Source organism: Pezoporus wallicus, unplaced genomic scaffold (genome assembly GCF_028554395.1).
Source record: "Pezoporus wallicus isolate ANWC-B61680 ecotype Strahan unplaced genomic scaffold, APGP_CSIRO_Pwel_v1 contig_3847, whole genome shotgun sequence".
Taxonomy (NCBI): Eukaryota; Metazoa; Chordata; class Aves; order Psittaciformes; family Psittacidae; genus Pezoporus; species Pezoporus wallicus.
In genome coordinates, this window is record NW_026639842.1 from 1,639,175 (window position 1) to 1,663,250 (window position 24,076).

At 35.5% G+C, this 24,076-nt stretch overlaps 1 protein-coding gene across 1 annotated transcript in view; it reads left to right on the plus strand.

Moving 5' to 3' along the window:
* NCAPG2 (non-SMC condensin II complex subunit G2) overlaps positions 1–24,076 on the plus strand; it is a 45,012-nt gene that overhangs the window by 12,294 nt on the left and 8,642 nt on the right. The window contains exons 9-25 of the mRNA XM_057416482.1: positions 380–466; positions 2,044–2,139; positions 6,379–6,504; positions 7,385–7,564; positions 8,626–8,778; positions 11,308–11,530; positions 12,763–12,887; positions 13,357–13,530; positions 15,274–15,344; positions 15,607–15,760; positions 15,929–16,102; positions 17,169–17,285; positions 17,389–17,532; positions 20,063–20,162; positions 20,848–21,032; positions 21,670–21,813; positions 22,848–22,951. Of these exons, the coding sequence (XP_057272465.1) occupies positions 380–466; positions 2,044–2,139; positions 6,379–6,504; positions 7,385–7,564; positions 8,626–8,778; positions 11,308–11,530; positions 12,763–12,887; positions 13,357–13,530; positions 15,274–15,344; positions 15,607–15,760; positions 15,929–16,102; positions 17,169–17,285; positions 17,389–17,532; positions 20,063–20,162; positions 20,848–21,032; positions 21,670–21,813; positions 22,848–22,951 (2,357 nt within the window). The remainder of the gene's footprint in view (positions 1–379; positions 467–2,043; positions 2,140–6,378; positions 6,505–7,384; positions 7,565–8,625; positions 8,779–11,307; positions 11,531–12,762; positions 12,888–13,356; positions 13,531–15,273; positions 15,345–15,606; positions 15,761–15,928; positions 16,103–17,168; positions 17,286–17,388; positions 17,533–20,062; positions 20,163–20,847; positions 21,033–21,669; positions 21,814–22,847; positions 22,952–24,076) is intronic.

Below are 24,076 nucleotides of genomic sequence, written 5' to 3' on the forward strand. Positions count from 1 at the left end.
AGCTAAAATTTACCTGGTTTGTGTGGATTTCCGTAGAGATGATCTAAAGCATAGTTACAGCATCATAACAATGCTACAGCTAAATTTCAGATACCAAATAATTCTTATTTATTATGTGGAGGTGCTTTTGAATACCAGACTTGGTTCTGAGAATTGGATTAATTGTATATTCTGGAATTTTGAAAATCAGTTTACGGAGACAGAGGCCCATAATGCGGAAATATTTGAGCCAATCAGGGGCCAAATAAGAAATAATATCTGTTATAGACTATGAGACTATTTTCAGTTGTTTGTTTTAGAGGAAAATAAAACTTGTTGCACAGCCTACAGTACTTACTGTTTTATTGTGTTAACAGTAGCGTGTGTATTTTTACTGTAGATACTTGAACATAATTGCATTCAGGATTTTATGCATCATGGAATTCATCTTCCCAAAAGTTCTCCTGTTCATTCTAAAGTCAGAGAGGTAAGTTACTGTAAAGCATGACATGAACTAGTAGCATCAGAACCATATCAGTGACTATAAAAAATTTCCGTTTCATATGGACATACTGTACTAGGTCTGGCTGGAATGGAATTACTTTCCTTCATAAAAGGCTATATGGTGCTGTGGTTTGGATTTGTTGACCAAAACACTGTTGGTAACACCAGTGTTTTAGCTGTTGCTGAGCAGTGCGTGCATGGTGTCAAGCTTTCTCTTCGCTACTGTTCCCTTAGAGAGTAGGCTGGGGATGAGCCAAACAGCTGGCCAAACTGACCAAAGGGATATTACATGCTAGATAACATCGTGCTCAGCAATAAAAACAAAGGGGAAGTGTATTTTGTGGAGGTAGCCATTGTTTTGAGACAGGTTGGGCACTGGTGTAGCTGTGGGAGGTGGTGAGTGATTAATTACATTTTCATCACTTCTTTTGGGCAAGGGCAGCATGGGGTGGTATTGTCCTCCTGCCTTCACTTATTAAACAGTCTTTATCTCAACCTATGAGTTCTCTTGCTTTTCTCTTCCAATCCTCTCCATACCCCATCGAGCAGGGAGTTGCATGAGTAGCTGTGTGTTGCTTAAGTGGTGACTAGGGCCAGCCTATCACAGATACTTGCTTAAAAAATAGCATTTTCTGAGAAATAATATTAGAACAAATTTTAGGAGGAGCCTGCTTATAATTTTGCACCAGATTTGTCTTTGGTGCTCATAAGTAAAAATATGAGGGGATTTTTCAGAGTGCCAGAAATAGGTTTTGGTGACTCTACTCAAAGCTTTTCTTTACATGGCAAATTGACTTTTCCATATTCCATCACAAGGAAAAAAGTCATTCACAGGCTTCCCTGTCTAGTTGTAGCTGTGAATACTTGAAGTATTGACTACTAGAGGGTCAGCTTCTTTTCAAACTGACCAGTGTTTTGGGTGGGGGAATTACTTCCTATCAAGTTACATGATGTCCTTTCTCATATTCTGCTCTGGTCATTTTCTTTTTTTTTATTTTTGTTTATTTGTTTATTGTCTGCGTAATTCAGATTTCAAAATTAAAGGGGCTTTAGTTAACACAGTTCTGAGTCACAAGGTGTGCTAATACATTTTGTATGTATTGATGAAAAGCATGTATTGCATTTACAGATTTGTATTTGGATAACTACAGTTACCAAATATAATATTCCTTTGTTCTTAACAGAGAAACAGCTTAGTTATCTTTATTTGATAACTACGTGGTTTCAAAGTATTTCTGCCAGCTACTTTAAAACCAGTTTTTTTACTGTAACAAAAAGAGTGGTTCTTGAGAAACTGACTCTCTAGCCATGATTGGATTTCTGATTGTAGATCTTTATATAGATTTATTGAATTTACAAAGTTATAAAATGTGATATTTATTGGATCTGTTTCTTTTTTATGATTTTGGAGACTTTTTAATATAGGGTTAATTAATATGTCTAGTTTTATAATTTTCCGTGGTATGGAAAACTTATGTAAAGGCTGACAGACAACTGCCCTCTTCTTGAATGTAGAAAGTACTGTTAAAATTGTTTTTTTGGTTGGTTTGTTTTTCTCAGGTGCTGAGTTATTTTCATAAACAAAGTAAAGTTCGTCAAGGAGTTGAAGAAATGCTCTACAGATTGTATCAACCTATCCTTTGGAGAGCACTGAAGGTAATTATCCTTTTCAGAAAATATGGCTGTCTTTCTCCATCTACTAGATTTTGTGTGCCTTCCACATGTTCTGGTTTTAGTAATTACTCTTAAAATGAGTATGGAAAAGAAATATCAGTATGTATAGCATCTCAGCTGTAGTAGATTAACTTTTCAAATTGTAATGAGGCATAGTTTGCACAATAATTTGTTAATGTAATTTACTACTTTAATCCAGTTTTCTTTACAGGTACACAGAGTGCTTTACAGGATTGTAGTAGACAGTGGGACTAACACAGAGTTTGGTATTCTCATCTTCTCAATGAATTTTATGCAATCTGTATTCTTTTTTTCCAAGACCTTTATCAAGTGATCAGTGCTTTATTGATCAAAGCCAGAAATGTTCAGAGGATGATTTAGTCTCACATTACGATTAATCACCAGCCTTAAAATACAGCTCAATTAATTTATTAGAACATTATTTTAGAAAACCTTTTATTCTAGTTTAATTGTATGCACAGATGTTCATGCTATGGATGTGTTTTTAATTAAGCATTCAGAATGAAATTTCTGACTTCTAGGACCTTTAAATTGTGTGTATGTCTTCTTGTGGATTGCTTGTACAGACAAAAGGGTACCTACTACTATTTACATACTCAGTTACACTGTATGATTAAGATGAACCAAGCTTCCTTCTTCATGAACACCCTGTATTTCATCTGAGGTTATGAAATTCCTTCAGTATGAGCATACACATTCCATTTGTTACAGCCAAATTAATTGCTGGCAAAAATTTACCGATTGATCCTATAGCATCTTCCCTAACCATAAGAGAAGTATTTTAAGTTCTCAGAGTTGAAAGTATTAAAAAACAACTTCAAAAGTTGTTAGAAATGGATTTTATGAGTTACAGGAAGGAGTTTAGAACTCTTTGGTTTCAGTAGAATCCTACGGTGGAAGTGGGAAGGTGGACAACAGCTCATCACTAGACCAGTATCATGCCTGGCCTTACATTAAGGGTTGGATCCCATTGCTTTTTTTCTCCCTTTTTGTTGTTGTTATTTGGGTTTGGGTTTGTTTTTGTTCTTTGTTTATTTTTCTTGACAGCTTTTACGTATGTAGTTAAGCACTTTAAGCTTAGACATTAACAAGCATATCATGGAAAATTTGTTTTAATACAGCAAAATAGTCTGCTGTGAACATAGATTTCAGAATGGTAAATGGAGGATTGTAAAAATCAAATGCAGCAATTACATGAATCATGTAATGATTCAATGCAAGTTAAGATTCTGAATTCAAAATGATTCACTACTGTATTTGTGATTGGTGAAAAGAGATGTGTGACTAAACATAAAAATTCAGCAATTTATTTTTGGATAGGCCACTGTCTTGCTGTGTGACTTTTGTATAGTTAATTTTTTTGTACAGTACCGGTGAAGTATTAGGCATTTTATATATTTTATAACTGCTGCTGTGATTCAGAAAAAACAACAGTTTAAGATGCAGCACTAGGAAGGGAAGCTTATAATTGTCCTCATTGTTATGGATTCTGCTCCAAAGTTTGAAATGTCAGTTGAATTTTAGATAACCAGTTTGATGCTCCTATTTTAGTCAGTGTATAGATCCCTAATTTAATATAGTGAAGAACAAATCTTGTTCTAGAACACTGGTTACAAAACAGAAAGGCAGCTCACAAAGGGACTTCTTTCCTCCTCCTTCCTGCCAAAGAAAAAACACTTCTGGAATACTTTGTATGTATTCTTAGAACCTGAAGTGTTTGTGTTGAAACTACTTGATTTCAACCCTGAAATCTTTAAACTGAGAATGCATATTTGTAATGCATAGTTCTCTTTCTTTTCCTAAATTGCTTGTTTTGCAAATACTTAGATCACGAAGCTTCCTTTGTGGCTTTCATCTACACATTTTATAAGGCATTAATTTTTTTATAATATAAGCCCTTATGTAACTTCTTTTTTCATGTCTTTATTATGAAAAGTAAGTCTCATGAAAACACAGCAGAGATAGTTGTGCAGTGATTGGTTATTAGTATAAAAAGCTGTATATATATATAAAAATATGGATATTTATTGTGAGATAAGTAGTGATTAAGCCATTTCTTACCAAGCTCAAAAAGTCAAGAACCACTCCTCTGGGAATTCAGGATGTTGAAGGAAGTGGTTCCTTTAATTTGCTTGTTTCTTTTAAACTAACTTTTACTGTTGAAAACCAGTGTTTTAAATAATTGAAAGTGAATTTCAGGAACTAAGACCGGAGAAACTTAAAAGAAAGCTCTGCAAATGAACTGAATGAAAAGAAAAAGTTGTTTAAAAAGGTTCTGAAAGTTCCTCGTAATAGTACAACCGTAAAGGTAAAGAAACGTTAGTAATTTAAACAGCGGCAGGCTCCGCTTGCATGAAAATGTCAGTGTGGAATAAAAGAGGATATGAATTTAAAGTCCTGGAATTCTTATCTCTGTGAAAACATTTACTTAACTATGGGCTTGAATGTGCAAATATATTTGGGATAAATTCCAATTAATTAAAGGCAGGAATTTAAACTGTGGATACTCAGTTCAGAATTAAAATAAGCTTAATGGAATTCAGCGTAATACATTTAAAAAGTTTATGAAAATTAACTTTCTGGAATGGCTGTCGTAGACAAGGTCTAGGTTATTGCACAAAACCATACTTGAATTAATTTTCACATGAAAAGTTAGTGCAGAAGAACTGTTTCACCCTGAATTGACATATTAGCTTGTTATGCATTATCTCTTCAACATAGACAACCTCAGAGTTAAAGGATTTTCAACAGCATTGTAGAACTGAATTAAGAATTATAATCTTTTCATTTTTAGAATGTATTATCAGTAATAAGTAAAACACAAGTCCCTAACTAAAGAATATATATATATGGGCTTTATTTGCCTACTTAGTATTAAATTTGGAATTGCTATTGATTTTATTGGCTCAAAGAATCTGGATTTTTTTTTTTTTTCTGCCCAGAGATGTGACCCATCATATGAGGATAAATCGAGAAGGAAAATACAAAATCAATTGTAAATGAAGTAATTGTTGCTCATTTATTTTGTGTAGTTTGGTTTTTATTTGCCATTAGTTTATTTAGTTCTAAGTCTTATATGGTTATCCTTGTTTTTCTTTTCCCTGTCTTTGATCTGAATGTCTCTTATGAGAAGCGAAAAAGAAAATTGGATTAGAGTAGTCGGGAGGTTCCCTGAACTGTCTTTTGTTCTGCTGTTAAAATTAAGCTTACTTTTCTTGTTTTATTACAGTGTTTGTGTATATATATCGTCTCATATACATGCACACACTTGTTTTAACTTGAACCCAAAGTTCTTTCCCTTTTCCTGTCAAGAGACGACAGCAAAGGCTCTTATCATTGTACTGCTTGCTGTCTTTGATACATACAGTATAGCCTGATGGTTAGATTACAGGTTTCTCCCTGAGATGCCTTGAATTTCATCTTTTCTTCATTTCATTGCCTGCTCTCTTTTTCTGTCCTCTAAGAGCTCACAAGGCCAATTATTTTTCACTGACTGTCTAAATACGCACTTTTTTTCATTTTTCTTTACATTTGGATCTCTATAACCAGTGAAAACACATTGAGAACTATTACAAATGGTAAAATGTCTGAGGGTTATGAGGCTTGTCTTAGTTTTTTGATGTGCTTCCTGGAGCTCAGAATATGGTCCTATTACTTATGTGCATAGAGCAGAACTGAGTATGTTTATGTTGTGTAAGTTACTCTCCAGGCTTGCTGGTACTTGGTTTCTAAATAGTGTTTTCTTGAAGAAATAGGCTTCAGCTTTTCAATTAAATCACCTGTCTCTAGGCAGCATTTTAATTAATTCAGTCTGCTTGAATTCAAGATTCTTGTATTCTGAAGAGGATCTTTAAGTTCACCAAGAGAAATCCCAACTGCTTTTAATTTACTCAGCATTACAGAGAGAGAAGGGCTCAGAGTGTGACTCTTCATGGTCATTGAAATTGATATGCTTTGAAATCTGATTGTATCAATAACTCAGGTTTTACTGAATGGGAAAAATGTAAGGTAAAAAAAAAAGAAGTAAATCGTATGTTACTCTTAAGTTCTTCCATACATTTTAAAATTCCTCTCTTCCATACGTTTAATTAAAACCACCAACTTGATAAAAGTGTTTGGAGCCCAGTATTTGACAGGATATGCTTTTTGATGTTAACAGTCTGTGCTTATTGATAAAATTTTTTTCCTTCATTGTAACAGGCCAGAAACTCAGAAGTTCGATCAAATGCAGCATTTTTATTTGTTGATGCTTTTCCTGTTCATGATCCCAGTTTTAACACTGAAGAGATGAACACTGAAATTCAGAAACAGTTCGAAGAACTTTTTGTAAGTTCTAATGAAACTAAAATGTTAAAAATGAGACTTTCACCAAAGCTAACTCAAAAATAAGCTTTTGATGCAATTAGTATTTATAGAATTTCTGAGTAGTATGCATAGGGGAATACAGGCCTATGATGCAGAAAGTACAAAAATAATATTTTTGAATTTCTGTAGTATGTTCACAACAGATAATATGCACCATTTTCAGTGCTGAAAAGCTAATATTTAAGATTGTTATTTATTAATCTGTGAATGAAAGATGCTTTTGAAAGATTAGATGCATGGGTAATGGATCTTTATCCTTAACGTAGGATTGAAGAGGGCTTTACAATTAATATGTATACATTCAATGGAAATTTACTAATGTATTGCTGAATGCTTCTGAAATGAAGTATAATGGAGATAAGAACCTAAAAGACCAGTCTAGATGGGTGAGAGTTGGCATAGTATTTTCCTTAAGAAAATGTTTGGGAAATCCTGAGTATGGCCTTTAAAAAGGTAAACATCAGATAACTGAAGGAATTTTCAGGGTTTTTATATTGTTGCATAGGAACAGTGACCAGTTTAAACTCATATATGTCTAAATATTCTTAATTAGGTCACAGGTTCAAGATTAAATGTGAGCTATTAAAAAAAAAAGTATTTCAAAAGTCCAATAAAAGAAAAGAATTGCCAATATTTGTCTTAATTTTGCTTCTGATTTAAATTTCCTAGTTTGCTTCATAATAAAATGCCTTCAGGGAATATTAATATTACATTTCTTTCATAGTATGAAAGAATATGCATAATCATTAAAAGGTAATGGAATGCTATTTGTTAGGTTACTGTCAAACAACAGTAGAGTCACAATATTGTTCTCACATTCTTCTTCTTCTTTTTGTTTTAGAATCTCTTAGAAGATCCTCATCCAGTCGTCCGCTCTACAGGGATACTCGGAGTTAGTCAGATAACATCCAAATACTGGGAGATGATTCCTCCAACAATTCTTGCTGATCTCTTGAATAAACTAATTGGAGAGCTGGCATATGATACAACATCTGCGGATGTTCGATGCTCTGTTTTTAAAGTAAATCTTTTCTTCTAAATTTAAAATCACAGTTATCACTTCTATATTTTACTTGATGCACAGATTTCTGATACAGGCCACTTTAAGTCGAGGAAATTACTCTGCAAAATTACTTAGTATAGTTCCTAATACAAGGCAAGTTTTGCACATGTTTTATGAAAGCCACACATTTGGAATGAACAAGTCCTTTTAAATTAGTGACTATTTGGTTTTTAGTCAACCAGTTTGCATTTTCAGTCTTAGATAAATTGTTTAGACCAGATATTTTAGTTATTTTAGCTATAAGAAATTATGTTTAGACTTGGAAATATATGCAGGCGGGTTCCAGGATGTTTCTATGTCACTGGTTTTAACCCATCCCAAGACATACATGAATATGTTATGCTATTGTACCCTAACTTTGTGTTTCTGAGGTTTGGATGAATAAAATTACATACTGTTTCTTTGTGAATTCCCGTGCATTGTTCAGTATGTTAGGATTAGTTTATCTAGATCTGTCTGTCATCTGGTAAATAAAGATTAGTTTGGACAGAAAAACAAACTCCCTAAGCATTATTTCACTTAAAAGTTCTGTGTATGTGGCAATTCAGGCTTAAATTGGAGCTATCTTCATGTTAATCATCAGTTGCTCCACTACAGCTGTGTGTGGGGTCTATATGGGATAAGCAGAAGATGCTGATTTGAAAAGAACTTTACCAAAAAATAAGACATACTTTTAGTCAGAAATTGGCAGAGTTAAAGGAGTTGGTATTGCTGCCAAAAAAAGTACCTGACACCATGCCCTCAGAATAGAAGGCAAGGCTGCGGCCTCAGTGTGGCTCTAAAGCTGCTCCATGAGTTCCCTAAGCACAGTTCACTGGAAATGTGAAATCACCATAGCAATTTTTACTGAAGAATATTACAAGAAAATTATGCATTCACAGTGTCTGTCCCTATTTAATTTAACCTTACAAGTATCATGGTCCCGTTCAACAATTTTTAATTACATCTTTTTTTCATATCTACTCATTTATTTATTTATTTGGTGTAATTTTGGGTTTGGTTTTTTTTTTTCCTTGCAGTGTCTGCCGATAATTTTGGACAACAAACTAAGTCATCCATTACTGGAACAGCTCCTGCCAACAGTCAGACACAGCCTTCATGACAATTCAGAGAAAGTGCGAGTGGCTTTTGTTGATATGCTGCTGAAAGTTAAGACTGTCAAGGCTGCCAAGGTAGGATAAGTGACACTTGATATGTAGCAAGGAGGAGACAAAATCAAGGCATTTATTAAAAAAACTCCTACAACAGTACCTTTTGAGATTTCTGCAGTACTGCCAAGAGGAAAAAAAGAATACACACTTAATGTAGTAATACTCTTAAATTCAGATTTTCCCTTCTTCATATATTTAAGTATATTTATTTCTAAGACCTGTGGATTCTGTTGCCATTAGTCACTTCTGTCATTTTAAAGGTTTTGATCCAAATGACGGTAGTAGTAAAGAAGTACTTCTTTCCACTGATATTCTGAATTCTACTGAAATCATGGTGGCTGTGAAAAATCTTTCAATATAAATAAATTGTGACTAGTGCTGCTGAGCTTTCGCCTTTCCATAGTTGTTCTTCACAGAAAAGTTAACCATAGGAGATGGTATTGTGTCTGCATATTACTACAGCAGGGATTTTATAGACATGCTGGGAAGTTTACCTTTTAGTTGAGCAAAATGAATTCTTCTCTTTTCCCTTTCCCCCACATTTTTGACTAGTTTGGAATGATTAATAGGTCCAGTGGCTTCTCTGTGCCTGTCTACTTGGGTTTAGTGGCTGCTGGTATCAACAGGCACTCTCAGATTAAAATTGCCAGTGCTATAGATGTACACCCTGATCTGTCTGTTTTTGGTTTTGTTTTTTTTTTTAAGAGACATGGCTCTGACCCAGCAAATTTTCTGTTCTTAACCCCAAACAACTTTAAGCTTTCTCTGCTACCAGCTCTAACCTCAGGCTTTTTCTCCCCTGTAAGATGCAGATTCATTAGCTGTGTCTAAAATGAATAAAGCATAAATGGTAATCATTCACTGGCCTTGAGACCAGCTAGCCTGGCTGGTTGGGTCTGCACACTGTAGTGTGTGCCCTGGTGTCCTCTGTGCATACTGGCCTCCTGACTGCCTAGAATTGGTGAAGCGGGGCCAGTCTCCAACTCAAAAACACTAACGCTTAACCAGTAAGTGGTCTGGGACCCAAAGCCTAGGCTTATTCCCTGACACTTTTATTTAGCAGTGCAGGCATTTTTTCCCGGCATGTTTCTGCCTTCCCTGCCCTCTCGTGGCCATGCCAGGGTAGAGCAGTAGGTACAGCCGTCCTCCCTTCCAGCTGGCTAGCTCAAGTCAGGCCTCTATTACCTTTTAAATGCTTGATGCCTTTACCATATTTCCTTTTTAGTTGTATTTACCTATTTTTTATCACTTCTGTTTGCTTTCTGTGGCCGTGGCCTTTGAGATTTTGATGTTTTTTCACAGTGATTTTGATCTAACTTTGTGCTCTGCTGTGGACTCAGATTTAGGATGAGACTGTTCAGTCTTAGGCATTGTAGCATCTTTGAACTCTTTCTCTACTATCTGCTGTTAATGGTTTCCTAATGTCAATTTTATATTTTATTTTAGTGTGGTTTTGCCTTTGCTAAGCTTAATTATTAGGACATGCTTACCTTATGCTAGACACATATGCTATATATGAATTCAGAGGTCTCTGTTCAGAAATGAATTAAATACTTGGTTTGTTGAATTTCTAAGGCTTCAGTGCTCAAGAAACACATCTATCCTTTTCAAGAGAATTAACTACTTGTCAAACGTGCGTTCCAGCTTTGATGACAGGACTTCAAAGGCATATATTGAGATTAGACCATCTCAGTACCTTCCAAATTCCCCAGAATGCCACAGAAGACAAGATAAATGGGAGATGATTTCAGAATTTAGAGCTTTTGGTTTCTTGCACACAGGTTCAGGATAAGGATTACAATAATGTAACAGCAATTTTGGCACTTCCATAAAACATACGTTAATGCATTGCTTAGGCAGGTCAACAGAAAATGTGAAAAAGAGACAAACACTGCAAGTACAAGGTATTGTCATTCAGATTGTCAGCACAAAAAGTTGCCAGCAGGATCCTAGTAATGTTTGCAGATCTGAGATAAACAGTGTGCAGCTGAACCTTTACTTGGAGAATTGGTTCTGGTTCTGGCCTTCAATTGCTATGTTACAAATAAGCTAGTGCTCTGCTAATGGGATGCACCTCTGGTTTGGGATGGATTTGGAAAGGGTTTTGTTCTCTGCGGGTTTTTAAGGTGCATACCATACTTCTAGTAGTTGGTCCTACATTGTCCAATGATGATATGAAAAATAGCGCATAATGACAAATAATTATGTTTTGTAGTGATATCCTTATAGAGTAAATGTTTCTTGCCTATACCTTTGGAATTGCATTAGCATTGCAAGTATCTTGAGGTGGAATTGCTTGAACCAGAATTTTACTGGTCTGAGATAATAGCAAATTTAGAGGTGTGTCAGAGCAGGAATGTAGCATTGTTATGGAAATATGTGACCTCAAGTAAATGCTGAGATATTGGTAAAAATTAAAAATGCTCATGCTTTCTGATAAACGTTGTTTTTATTTGTTGAGACTTTTGATATGGACAACACTTAATAAAGGTGATTGTTTTTTCTTCTATCCTTTTAATTCATTTAAATATCTTTTTTTGTTTTAAAAAGTTCTGGAAAATCTGTCCTATGGAGCATCTTCTGACTCGCCTTGAAGTCGATTCACGGCCTGTGTCACGACGCATAGCGAATCTCTTATTCAACTCTTTCTTTCCCATCAACCAACCTGAGAGTGTGTGGTGTGAGCGCTGTGTTACTCTCGTCCAGATGAATTCAGCAGCAGCTAGAAAGTTCTATCAATATGCTTATGAATATACTGCCCCTACCAATATAGGTAAAGTACAAAACCTCAAAACCTTATTAGTCTTTGGGAATACCAATATCACACCATGTAATTGATTTTTCATTTTTTTCTCTTAACAGTGGTATGTTGCTAGGTCTTTTGGTTTTAGTATAATATTAGTTTGTAGGTTTTGAAATTCTTGACACCAGCAGTGGACGCTGCTGACACCAGTCATAAGCTTCTTCAACAATTAAGACCCCATGGCTTTTAGTTTCTGTTCTTAGGTGCTGTGTTATACTCTCTAGGTGGTGTTATCAGGTCTGCCTTTTCCCCTTTCTTCTCACATGTACCTTAAAACTGAGCTGATATTTATTTATCATGCAGAATTAAGTAAAATACCTTGGTACCTCAGGTGATCTGAGATCTTTATGTGGAAGATTCTATAGAAGGTGAAAAATATTTATGTCTCATAATCTGGTTATCTGGGATCTGTGGATCAGTAGTATTTCCAGGTTGCTCAGAGAGAATTTAAAAGCCTTCTTTCTTGTTAAAAGCTTGAGAAACTTTCAATGAAGAGGGTATATACTGCACATAGTATAGTTACTTTTTTAAAAGTGCTATTGAACGAAGTAATACTGGAAAAATTCTAATACTATAAAAACAAAGTAACTTGGGTGAAATGGCCAGGCCGTTGCACCTTTTCTGACTACCTTGGTAAAGTTGCTCTGAAATAAATACACTAGCACATGTTCAGCTAGTCATACTTTCACCAGACATAACCCTTTCACTGGCATCTAGAGATGAGCTCCTCATTAGGGAGTGCAATGATTAGGCTACTTCATCTTTTATAATGAATTGAAATTGACATTGGAGAGGATGCATGATTCAACGTAGGTCATTAAATTAATATCTGTGCCAGATGAATATAGGAGTTGTGGGAGCTTCCTCTGATCCTGATTTGATAAAGTGGTGGTTGTTTGTTGTTGGTGGTTTGTTGTTGGTTTGTTGGTTTTTTTTTTTGTTTGTTTGTTTAGCAGACCTTTTTAACAATAAAATTATAGAACCTGATGACAATGTTGCCTTTTCTTCAGATTTGGGGATTTAGAAAATTTTCACATTTTTTCCACTTCCTTTTACTTGGATTTTTTTTCTTTTTTTCATAGTTATTTCTGGTTCTGTTGTCTGCTTTTCCCTACCGACTTTGCAGCATTACACTTAGGCATTTACTAGCAACATTCTTAACAAATGGTAAATGTCTAATTTTCTTATTATATTCAAATTAGCTAAATTGATGCTTACTATTCGGCGCTGCTTGAATGCCTGCATCCAGAAAGCAGTGAAAGAGGATCTTCATGACAGTGATGATGATGACGGTGGTGAAGAGGAAAGTGAAAAGGAGAATACAAGTGTAAGAAAGTCTACTTTATGATAAGTTCTGGTAACTTTTTTACTGTGGTGCTAAATTGGAGACATTAGCAGTTAATGATATGACAGAAATCTAAAGGGAAGCACTTGGACCTATGTGGAATTTAGAAGGGGAGAACTTTTGTTATGGTGTTTTCATGCCCTGCAATAGAAGAAATTTGGTGAAGTAGCTAGAATAACATAGAAGGGATATGAAGAATATTTTAAATTAATATTTCCCTAATTCCACTACTAGTTATAAATTGGTTTTGTATTTATTAAAAATTTAGTGTCACAAAATGACTCAAATTATATACAGAGAAGGAGAGTAAATAGAGTTCATGTTCTACAACAAACATAATGCCTTTGGGAAATCAATAGAAAGATTTTCATTGGTTTTCGAAACCTTATTTTAACCTAAATTTATATTTGAGAATATAGCAGGTAATACCATCTAAGTGTTTGTGTTTCAGGTGTTGAATAATGTGTTGTCAATCAATGATGTGGCCAGCATGGCAAGTTTATTGGAGGTTACTGTAATTCTTTGGAGAAGTATCCACAAAGCACTAGATCAGAATGAAGATGCCAAAGATTATGCTATCAGAAAATTTGCTGCTGTACTTCCTGAATATTTTAAAGTGTTTAAGGTAAAAAAAGCCTAGATTTTCCTGTGGGTGCTTAGTATTTTCTTCAGGTGCTTTCATGTGTTACGTCTTTAATCTGTTCTCATGGCGTTAATTGTTCTTTTTCATTGTTGCTATAAACCATATACAGTAGCAAGTTTCTTGGAATTCCACAAGTGGGTAGAAGCTATTCTCCAGGTGCAATATCTGACCAGTGAACAGTTATCTAAATAGTCAACACAGACATAATTATGCAATAAATTTCTCACCTTGTAATGATTTTATAGGATTCCATTCTTTTGAATCCTTTCTGGACTTTTGGAAATCAGTAATTGAAAATGTGCCATTGCAGGGCAAATACTCAGTGTACATGTGAGTTTACGTGTTTTTCTACCCACTGTACCCCCCCAGCTCTTCCACCACCACTTCTTACTATGATCCAGCCCTGGAACAGACAGCTAAAACAGCTGAGGCCCCCTTTTCACTTTTGTGTGACTGGTTTCTGCTAATTTGATTCTACTCTCTAACAATTTTTAGTGCACTTACTTATTGTTTGGGTTTGATATAAGCAACTAATTAAAATCACTCATTTTCATCTTTTCAGTTTCTTTAATTTGTTTAATTGCTCTAGTGTTATTCTTCAAGATGCTGTCTTTTGATTGCGGTTAATAGTGTCTGCTGCACCCTGTAGAGCATTTGGAAGGGTAATCTACTGGCCGTCTTTTTTTTTTTTTGTTCCTGGCTTTTATGCTGAAATATAATTTTATATATACATATATATATATATATATGCTGACTGTTATACTTAAAGTTTTCTTTAGATAATCAAGAAGTGTAAAGCAATTCATTGGTACATAATAAGATGCAGCACACCTGTAGAAAATGCTTTCTCTACCTTGAAAGCATCTGGAATTTGTCAAGGACATTCTAAATTTTTTCTGGCAGAGTATGTAATATCCCACCTGAAAGGTGCTGGTGGGCAGGCATGACATCCAGCTTTAGGAAGAAACCTTTTTGAGTCTGATAGTCTTAAAGTGAGTAAGCAGCTTGGTTCTGAAAAGACCTGTCATCAGAGGCTTAATTTCTAAAAGACTACAAGTTGAAGCAGCATGTCTATTTCCTGAAAAGCTACAAATACATTTTTAAGTGTTCTTTTAAAAGCCATTGTTAAAAGGTTTTAGATCTTCAAATGCCCTAGTCTTTCACATGGATTGGTTTCTATATAACCTGAATGAGACTATGTCATGGCCTAGACCTTGTATTACGATGAGTTGTAATGATTTATAGTGCATTTTACATAATTACATTGTTACATAAGCCCATTTTCTTTTGAGTCTTTTGTATGAATTTCTGATGTGAATGAATATTTATTTAAGGCAGTAGTTACTCGAGAGGAGTTAGATGGTGTTGTGATTGTGCAATTAAGTACTAGCCACTATTAGAAAAAATGTAAGCTAGAGCTGTTATTCCTCTTGCAATGGTTGTTAATGTAATGGGAGGCATAATTATTCATGGTAGTTGCTCTGACAGTTTGTCAGAAAGCTGAATGATAAGGTAATTGATAATTGACCTCTGAGGAAATGAACCAGAAGTTTCAGACTGCTCATAGTATGTTGTTATGAGCTGCTTTCAATTTCATTTCTAGAGAAAAAAAGGAAATCCTTAATTTGAGATAATTTAATCACGCTTTTTTGGTACTCTTTTCAGTTTGGTGTGTATGTACCCGTACATGTACATCATACAGTGTATTTTAATTTTTAATCCTAGGATGAGCGTTGCACGACTCCACTGGTTATTCTGGCATCCTTTATGCCCCCTGCTGCTATTCCAGCATTCAGGTACTATGTTTAAATCCAAAATATTAATGACAAGAAATCTGATTGACTGTACTTGTTAATTTTTCACAACTCCATGTATTAAATGTCCAATTGGATAAATTTGTCTGCTAAACAAATACAGTAAGTTAGTAAAATTCGTGAGGTGCAAATATGTCTGAGCCATTGGCAGAGCTTTTTTGGTATTATGCTGGTTGGTTTTGTTTGAATTGTTGCTGAGCTTCTGGATGTAAAGCTAATGCATCTCTGTTTGTTTGTTTTCAAGTTGTGGTGTGATCTCCAGGCTCAGAAATATTGACAATGGAGCTGATGAAAGCAAGTATTCTACCCTGATAGACTGCATGTGTCGCTGGGGTCAAGTGGGGCATATTATGGAATTAGTCTGTGATTGGCTGTCGGACACGCTCACCCGAAGAAAGGTGCGCACTTGCATGCATCAAAGAATTAAGGAATTTCTAGATTACATAAAGGCATTGTGCTTTTCGATAGAAGAGGCCTCTTTCATGCTGTATTATTCTGCTTTGAAACTAGTTGTGAAGTAAGACAGTAACAGTATTGTACTGATTTTGTGCTTTCCTGTCATTTAGAGTGCTAAAACATCTGAACGACGAGTACGTATTCATATAACACATGAATCGAAGCCAGAATTAGCAATTGATTACATTGAATATTTATTGACTCATCCTGTTAATCGTGATTGCCTACTTTCTGTTCCTGAAAAGAAACTGAAGAAGCTTTTGAAAATTCTCAGTGCTGCAAAGGTAGTATTTTTCTTCCCATCTTATGAGTGCTTAACATAGAATCATAGAATAGTTAGGGTTGGAAAGGACCTTAAGAACATCAAGTTCCTAGCCCCTTGCCATGAGTAGGGACACCTCACACTAAACCATGTCACCCAAGGCTCTGTCCAGCCTGGCCTTGAACACTGCCAGGGATGGAGCATTCACAACTTCCTTGGGCAACCCATTCCAGTGCCTCACCACCCTCACAGTAAAGAACTTCCTCCTTATATCCAATCTAAACTTCCCCTGTTTACGTTTGAACCTGTTACCCCTTGTCCTATCACTACAGTCCCTAATGAAGAATCCCTCCCCAACATCCTTACAGGCCCCCTTCAGATACTGGAAGGCTACTGTGAGGTTTCCACACAGCCTTCTCTTTTCCAGGCTGAAGAGCCCCTACTTTCTCAGCCTGTCTTCATACGGGAGGTGCTCCAGTCCCCTGATCATCCTGGTGGCCCTTGTCTGGACTTGTTCCAACAGTTCCATGTCCTTTTTATGTTGAGGACACCAGAACTGCACACAATACGTCAAGTGAGGTCTCACAAGAGCAGAGCAGAGGGGCAGGATCACCTCCTTCGACCTGCTGGTCAAAAAAACATTATATAGTGCCTAGAATTAAATTAAAGGCCTGCAAGAATAAATAAATAAGAATCACAATCTCCATTTTCCTCTCTGAAAAAGCTTTCCTTCTGATTTGTACTTCAAACAAATATTCCAAACTAGAAGTATATTAAGTTCAGAATTTTTTATAGATGGCAGGTTTTAAGCAGCTTGTCATTTTTAGGTGTCTCAAAATTTTTGTAATCCAGTGTTGAGCATTCTTAAGGGACCTGTCTTCTGGAATATGCCTATAAGGATTAGTCTGAAGATCAGTTCTGGCACTGCAAAATGATAGTAATTGAAAGTATGACTGTTGGGGTTTTGGGTTTGAAGGGTTTTTTTTTTTTGTGGTTTTGTTTGTTTAATCTTTCCTTTAAAGCTGTTGAGAAAAGAAACAATTGAAAGGATTTTCAGGAAAATATAAATGTAAACCTTGATATTTCAGGAGGTTCTTGGCTCAATTCTGAAAGCAACCGATGCAGGTTCTGGTAGCTGCAGTCAAACAACTGCCCTAAGAGCCTTCAGCCTCTATTGCAGGTTGAATATTCATCTTCAGAACAAGGTATAGTTATACCTTTTCAGTATAAACTGGAATTGCAGCTGACAATGTAAGGAAATTGCAAAAGTATTGAAAGACAATTAATATTCTTCCTTTTTTTTTCCAGTTTTCTGAAAATGGAAAAGATTACTTATCACTTCTGAAGGAGACAGGTACTTGGATAGAAAGTCAAGTTCTACCTTTTATAGTAGCAAGCGATCAAGAGGATGACATTTCAAAACGCAGTAATGTTCCTGAACTAATTATCCAGGTTAGAGGTCTCTTATTGCATAAATCAAACTGTTGTCAATCTGAAAAGCTGTAAATATTGCAATTGTATACTGGTGGTTTTGGAGCCCAGCAAGTAAGTAAGCTAGTAAAACAGAGAGTTTTGATCTGTGCTTTTGCTATTCCTCTGATTGCTTAAAATCACAATTTGTCTGTGTGTTTAGTTATAACCATTATATTTTATAAATACGTGCTTACCCTAGCAATTAAATCAGGTAGTTGGCATCAACAATACAATATTCTGTTCTTATTTAGACTTTTTTCACCTACCAGTGCATGATATATATTCTCATCGTATCTGTTGAAGTGAGGATGGAACATGTTTCATGTTTCACACTTGTGAAAATGCCCACTAAAGAAACTTCTAGCACAGCAGGCGATGTAACTTGGGTGTCCTAAATTTTAGGTTTCTAACAGTTCTTGTCCTCAGTCTCTCATCCCCCATATTAAATAAAGGTCATGTTTATGCTCTTTTATGGAAAAGTGCATTAACATAGAGTTAAGATTGCAACTGAATCTCCTCCGAAAAGAATATTAGTTGCTGAAAACAAGGGGATAACTGAGTGGTGTGCTACCTCTTAATAGCCTATTCTTCTTAGTGCAGAAGGTCCTGGAAATGACAGATTCACTTCAGCTGTGTAGATTGTGTTGAACAGCACAATAGAAGCTAACTTAGAGGACCAGGAAGGTGGTGTAATTATGAGAGAGGATTTAGATCTAACAATGTTTGCTGGCTTGCTTCTTACCTTCCTTTCTTTCCTTCCTGCATTTCTAGAAAAATTAGATAAAATTATACCCTGAGGAACTCAGTATACTTTATACTAGTGCTGAGTCTCATAAAACATCTTTGGAAGTCAGCAGAGAGGTAGGGTATGAGTTACCTGGGAACTTAATAATGAGGTCAGTCTTGTACTAAGTCCCACTGCTGCAGCTTTTTGAAAAGTGTAAAACATAGTAAACTCAAACAAGTGCTGTAATTGTTCCTGGTACAAGTTTCTTGTGGTTTATGTGTTATTGTGTTACAAGAAAAATTTATTATGCATATCATAACTCTTCTATGGCTCTTTTTCTAAAGTTTGGAGGTACAGAACTCAAATGTTATAGAAAGACAAGATACAAAATAGGGAATCTTTACCAGCATTACCAGACTGTTTATGAGAAATTTCCTAGGTTTGAATACAAAATGAAACTTTATCAATAAAGCAATAAGCTAGGCACATGTTACCTGTAAACCCATCTGACATATTATTTGACTAGCCCATAATGAAGGAAAATGATCTTTACTAGTAACTCTTAAAGTCCATTTGCATCGTTATTTCCAGAGAAAAAAACTGAGGTGTAAAGGCTGATGTGGCTTGTCTGGAAGTCAAGAAGAGAATCCAGGCCTCTTGCATCTCCTGTAATAAGCCACATGCTTGTTAAGGAGCTCCTATTTGCTTCTCACCTTGTATACTGTTTCTTATTGGAATGAGGTATTGATTGTGCTTTTTAATAGCTTTGGAGTGTATATTTGGTAACAATACGGGCATTAAAATCAGACCTAGTTTGTCTCCAAATATCCATATAATATACAATAATTATAGTTTCTTCTTTAATACTCTAGTATGTGAGAGGGGACTGGGGTGTCTCTTTGCACTTATGTTTCTCTATCACTTTTCCCATGACATCCTGTTTTTTCCCATTTCACCCTTCCTTCTCTGGTTGGTCTGTTACTGTTTTGCACTAGTTGTTATGGGCAGGAACTGACTGGGGGAATTGACTCTTTAGGCCACTGATGTGGTGAGTGGGGCTGATAGACCCTCTGATACAAACCCCAGTGTCATCACTGACAGTATCCCTTACCCCTTATCTCCATTTATCCTTCACAGAAAACACTTGATTATGTAATGGGGGAAGGGATGTGCGTTTAGCTAGTTTTGAATTGTTTTCTGTTCCATTCCCCTGTCATATCAATTAACCCAAGGTGGATTTTAGCATTGAGCTATATGACCTTTCAGATTTTGGTCAACAGAAAGCTTTGGACTAACTTAAATCACAGACAGTGTCCTTGAACAACCTAGCTCATGTATACTAGACTGGTTAAAAATTCTCTACTCTACTCTGTCTATACATTAATATTATAATCTGTTTAGTATGCAACGTGTATTTCTGTAGGGAAAAGCTCTTTTTATATGCTGTTTTTAATTTTGCTGCTCAAGATAGGTAGAGATGTTGTATTCTGCCTTGGTAAATGTTAAGTATCAATGCCTCTGATCTAAGTGTGATTGAAAAAGGCAGAGGATTTACTGCCTTTTGAGAAACTGCATTTACTGGAGGAAAGGGCAATGGAAGCATCTGGAGAACTGTTTGAAACTCCTGCTTTTCAGAGGCTGAAAACTGAGTAACTCCAAGTAGATGCACCAGCTTTCAGGGAAACTGGGCTAAGATTTTGTGGTTTCCTTACTTTTAGGTTTTACTAAATAGTTACTTTACGTAAATTTTGTTTCTCCTACACTTTTGCATCTCTTTTCTAGGCCTACCTGACAGTATGCAAAGATGTCATAATGGTTGGCCTTGGAAATGTTGCATTTCAGGCACACCTTTTAGATATGGCTCTTCCAGTTATACAAACAGGTACAGTATTTTGTACTAACATAGATGTCTCCTTATATGCTTAGCTGACTTTCCTTGTATTAGCATAACTGTTGCTTTTAGCATTTTGAAGTCTGTTTCTCAGAAGATGGTGTTTGCAGCTTACACTTGCTAGTACCAATAATACAATCAAAAGTGACAGCAGTTTTTCAGAAAACTGAAAAAGAGCAAAGAACCAACCCAGAAACATGTCACTGTTGATAACTTATGTTTCTTCCTTGCTCTCATATTCCAGTTATTACTATATAATTCAGGGAGGCTTATATAAAGTGGAGTCTTAATATATCCCTATAGTGATACATGTATATTGAGATATATATATTGGTATGCCTTAGGAGACAATACTGTAGCAGTATTGAAATTTGGCTCACATTTGGAAAGTTGTCTGTGGTACAGACAGAATTAGAGCTAAATTACTTAAGAAACCAGCAATTTTAATCCCCATATGTCAAGGATTGGAAGGAACACTGGATTTATACTGAAAATATTGATTGAACTGTATGAAAATTTCAGATAAGGATGCTCAGAAACTATATATATCATCTACACTTGTAAACTGTAGCTATTTATGGTATATAACTGAGTTTTTCAGTCTAAGCTTGTACCTGAAGAATATCTCAATATCTCATTACAATTTTTATATTGTGGTGTTTATCTCTTTCTCTAGAGAGAGGTGGCTTTTGTGCTCCAGTGGTATTCTATGCTTTAAAAGAAATTATTGAAGCTTCTGTAACTCAGAATACTGACACAGATGAAATGGCAAATCTTTTCAGTGCTGTACAGACCATCTTCCAGAAAGTTTTAGAACTTGTGGCATGTAGACTCAAGAAACAGCAGGAAGAAGGGATTCAGGTATCCTATTATACTTGTAATTGCTACCTAATGTGGAGATGAATCCATACTTTTTATACTAATGGGTTATACTTAGACACTTTGAGGTTTTTATTGGAGTTGACATCTGATTACATTTTCAGTTAAATTTAAGTTTCCTCATTACCAGTGGGGTTTTTTAATCCATCGTTGGTCTCATCATGCCAAAAACTAGTAAATTGGAGAACAATGCATTGTTACAAATGATCCAGAACTATATTAGTACTCATAGGTTATTAATCTTACCTGCAATTAAATGAACTTTCTGAATCCAGAGCAAAGAAATTTATTATGCGTTATGATTTTGGGAGGGAGGAGAAATTGTTGTTATTTTATTTCTTTAAGCCTGAATGATATCAGCTTCAATATATGCATGATGTCCTGAAGTTCTTCAAAACCTCCTCTCTTCACTGAAAAGTTAGCATTATTTTGTTTGTTTCTCTTAAATTTATGAGTAGACTTCGCAAACATGCTGATTCCCTCTCTTATCCCAGGTGACTGGGATACTTCAGTAGCTTTCAAGGTGTGATCTGCTCTTCTTCACAGAGAAGCTTGCTAAAATATTTCAATTATTCTCAAGCAGTCTGAAAAAATCAGGTCTGTTTTTCTTTGGCTGTAGTTGATTCACTCTATTCAAGTGCCTCTTGGAGAATTCATACATGCAGTCCAGTGCTGGCATTCATTTTGCCCAGTGGTTCATCAAGGTGTACTCTCTACTCTCCTGGCTGCGATAGTAGCAGAGATAAATCATGTGCTACAGGAGGTAAAGCGCTAACTTTTTTTGTTGTTGTTTTCCCACTTACTGCTTTTTTAAATATTACATTGGAACAACAGAATATACAGGCAAAGGTTACTGCATGTGCTAAAAAGTCCAAGGAACCATTACTGTCCTTGAAGAAGGGTAGCATTCCCAGTGCATGTTCCTAATGCATTTTAGGAGCAAATACGGATAGTAAGATTGGAAGCTTTGTGAACTAGCAAGGAAGAGCAAAGGTTCTTTAGCAGGGGCTGTACTCTTACTGTGGTTGCTAGATAAGGCAGAAATGAAGCAATAAATGGTTGCCAGAAAGTACCAAGTATAACAGAGCTGCTTCTAAAATTCTGTGTTTCAGAAGAAACTGAAACAATAGCAGGGATTTGCATGTAAATATTAATGTATCAGCTAAGGGGCTGTGGGATGATAGCATGCTCTTCACAGATGCTGCATAGTTTAATTGTATGGTCTTGAATGATACTGCAGATTTCATACTCGTACATTAGGAATGTTCCCCACAGGAAGTCATCTTAGCTGGGTTTTTTCCTGCCCCCAGGTTATTGCACTAGTAAATCAAAATTCAATTCTTATTAAATACTTGCCACATTATTCAGAACTTGATACAAAAAGAGCTGGCACAGGAAATGAGGAAATCACTGTCACCTAAAGTATTTTTTGAAATTATGTATGCACACCTCAACTTGGAGACAAAGAGGATACTAGTCTGTGTTTCTTAGGCTGTGCCTTTATAAGTAGTGACCAACAATGTAGTTAAATGAAACTTCTATTCAGAACAGCTCTGTAGAATATTTGCCTTGATAGAAATACTGGTTATTTGGTTTAGATTTAGCCTCTCTGAATGTGTATTGTTTATTTGGACACAACAGAATTGGATTAAGGCTATCTGAAGAACACACATAAATGTTTCTTCTGATTGTTTAAGAATACGTGTTGTAATTATTAAAATACAGATTTGTTTTGATGTTTTCTGCATACATATATTTCTTGATTTACAACAGTTGTGTTTTTTTTTTCTTTTTTAGGGTTCCAGTGGAAAAGACATAACTATACCAAAGACTATTTCAGACCTTCCTCCTCTTTCAAGCAGTTTATTGACCATAATTATGAAGTCAGTTAATGTTGTCAGGTAAATGTTTCCACATTAATTTGTCCAAGTTTGTTGCTAATGTAGGATATTTTAGATGTTACCAATGCAGTTTTAATTTCTAAATTAGAATATTTTTTGTGGAACTAGATGCTTACTAAATTTACCTGCACTACTTCATAATCCCTTTCTCTGGACATATTGCTTGTAGTTATTGACTTGGTTCCGCTTTTTTAACTGCTTCTAAGCATGCTTCTTATTTACAAGACTGTTCATCTAAATGGATTTTTTAATCATACATCTTGGCTTGCTTCTTTCATAAGATACTTATAAACATTAGTCCCTTCAATGTAGAGATACTTAGGTGAGATTAAATATTCACCAGAAATAGCATTAATCCTTTAATTGAATGTCTGCAGTGAGATGACAAATGTATTATAGCTGTATTAAAATCACAAAATTCAAAATAGTTTTAAAGTATCTTGAGTCATAAAAGCCCCCAAAAGTAGGGATGTCATTATTTTTTTTTATACTTAAAATCATTTAATTGCTGTATTTAGTGGGTACCCTGACTATCTCCTAAAACTATGACAAGTGAATTTAATTTTCTTTAGTTTGTTCATATTCAATTTTTATTTATGTGACTAAACACACCACAGCTTACTTCAAATCATCAAGTGGCTAATGTGTATTCCTTAGAAGACCCGTCATTCTCTGTGACTTACCACAACTAACTGCAATGCTTAATTCCCTCATCTGACAGGCATTGAATATCCCTGTCTGCTGTCATGAAGTTTTGTGTTTGGCTGGGTTTTTTTATCCTCAGTCCTTCTCTAGTTGAACTTGAAAAACAGACTCCAGAGAGGCCACCAATAGGTTTCCTAATCCAAATCTTGTTCTTCCATGAGGCAGCAGCTGTGCTCTCTTTAAGTGAAACACCATTATTTGACAAACTTTTCAAATAGAGATGCAGAAATTCAGTGAATGTCTCTGAAACTTTTTCTTGTAGGGGTCAAAATGAATCTTGTCCATTCTTCTTCATGAAGGAAACTGCTAGTTTGGACCACATTGTTTCCATAAGTACTTTGATAAACATGTATCTATCTTCTAGTATTTATTTTCTTGGTGCAAAGCTGATCTAAGTCAGGAGATAATTTACATCTGGTT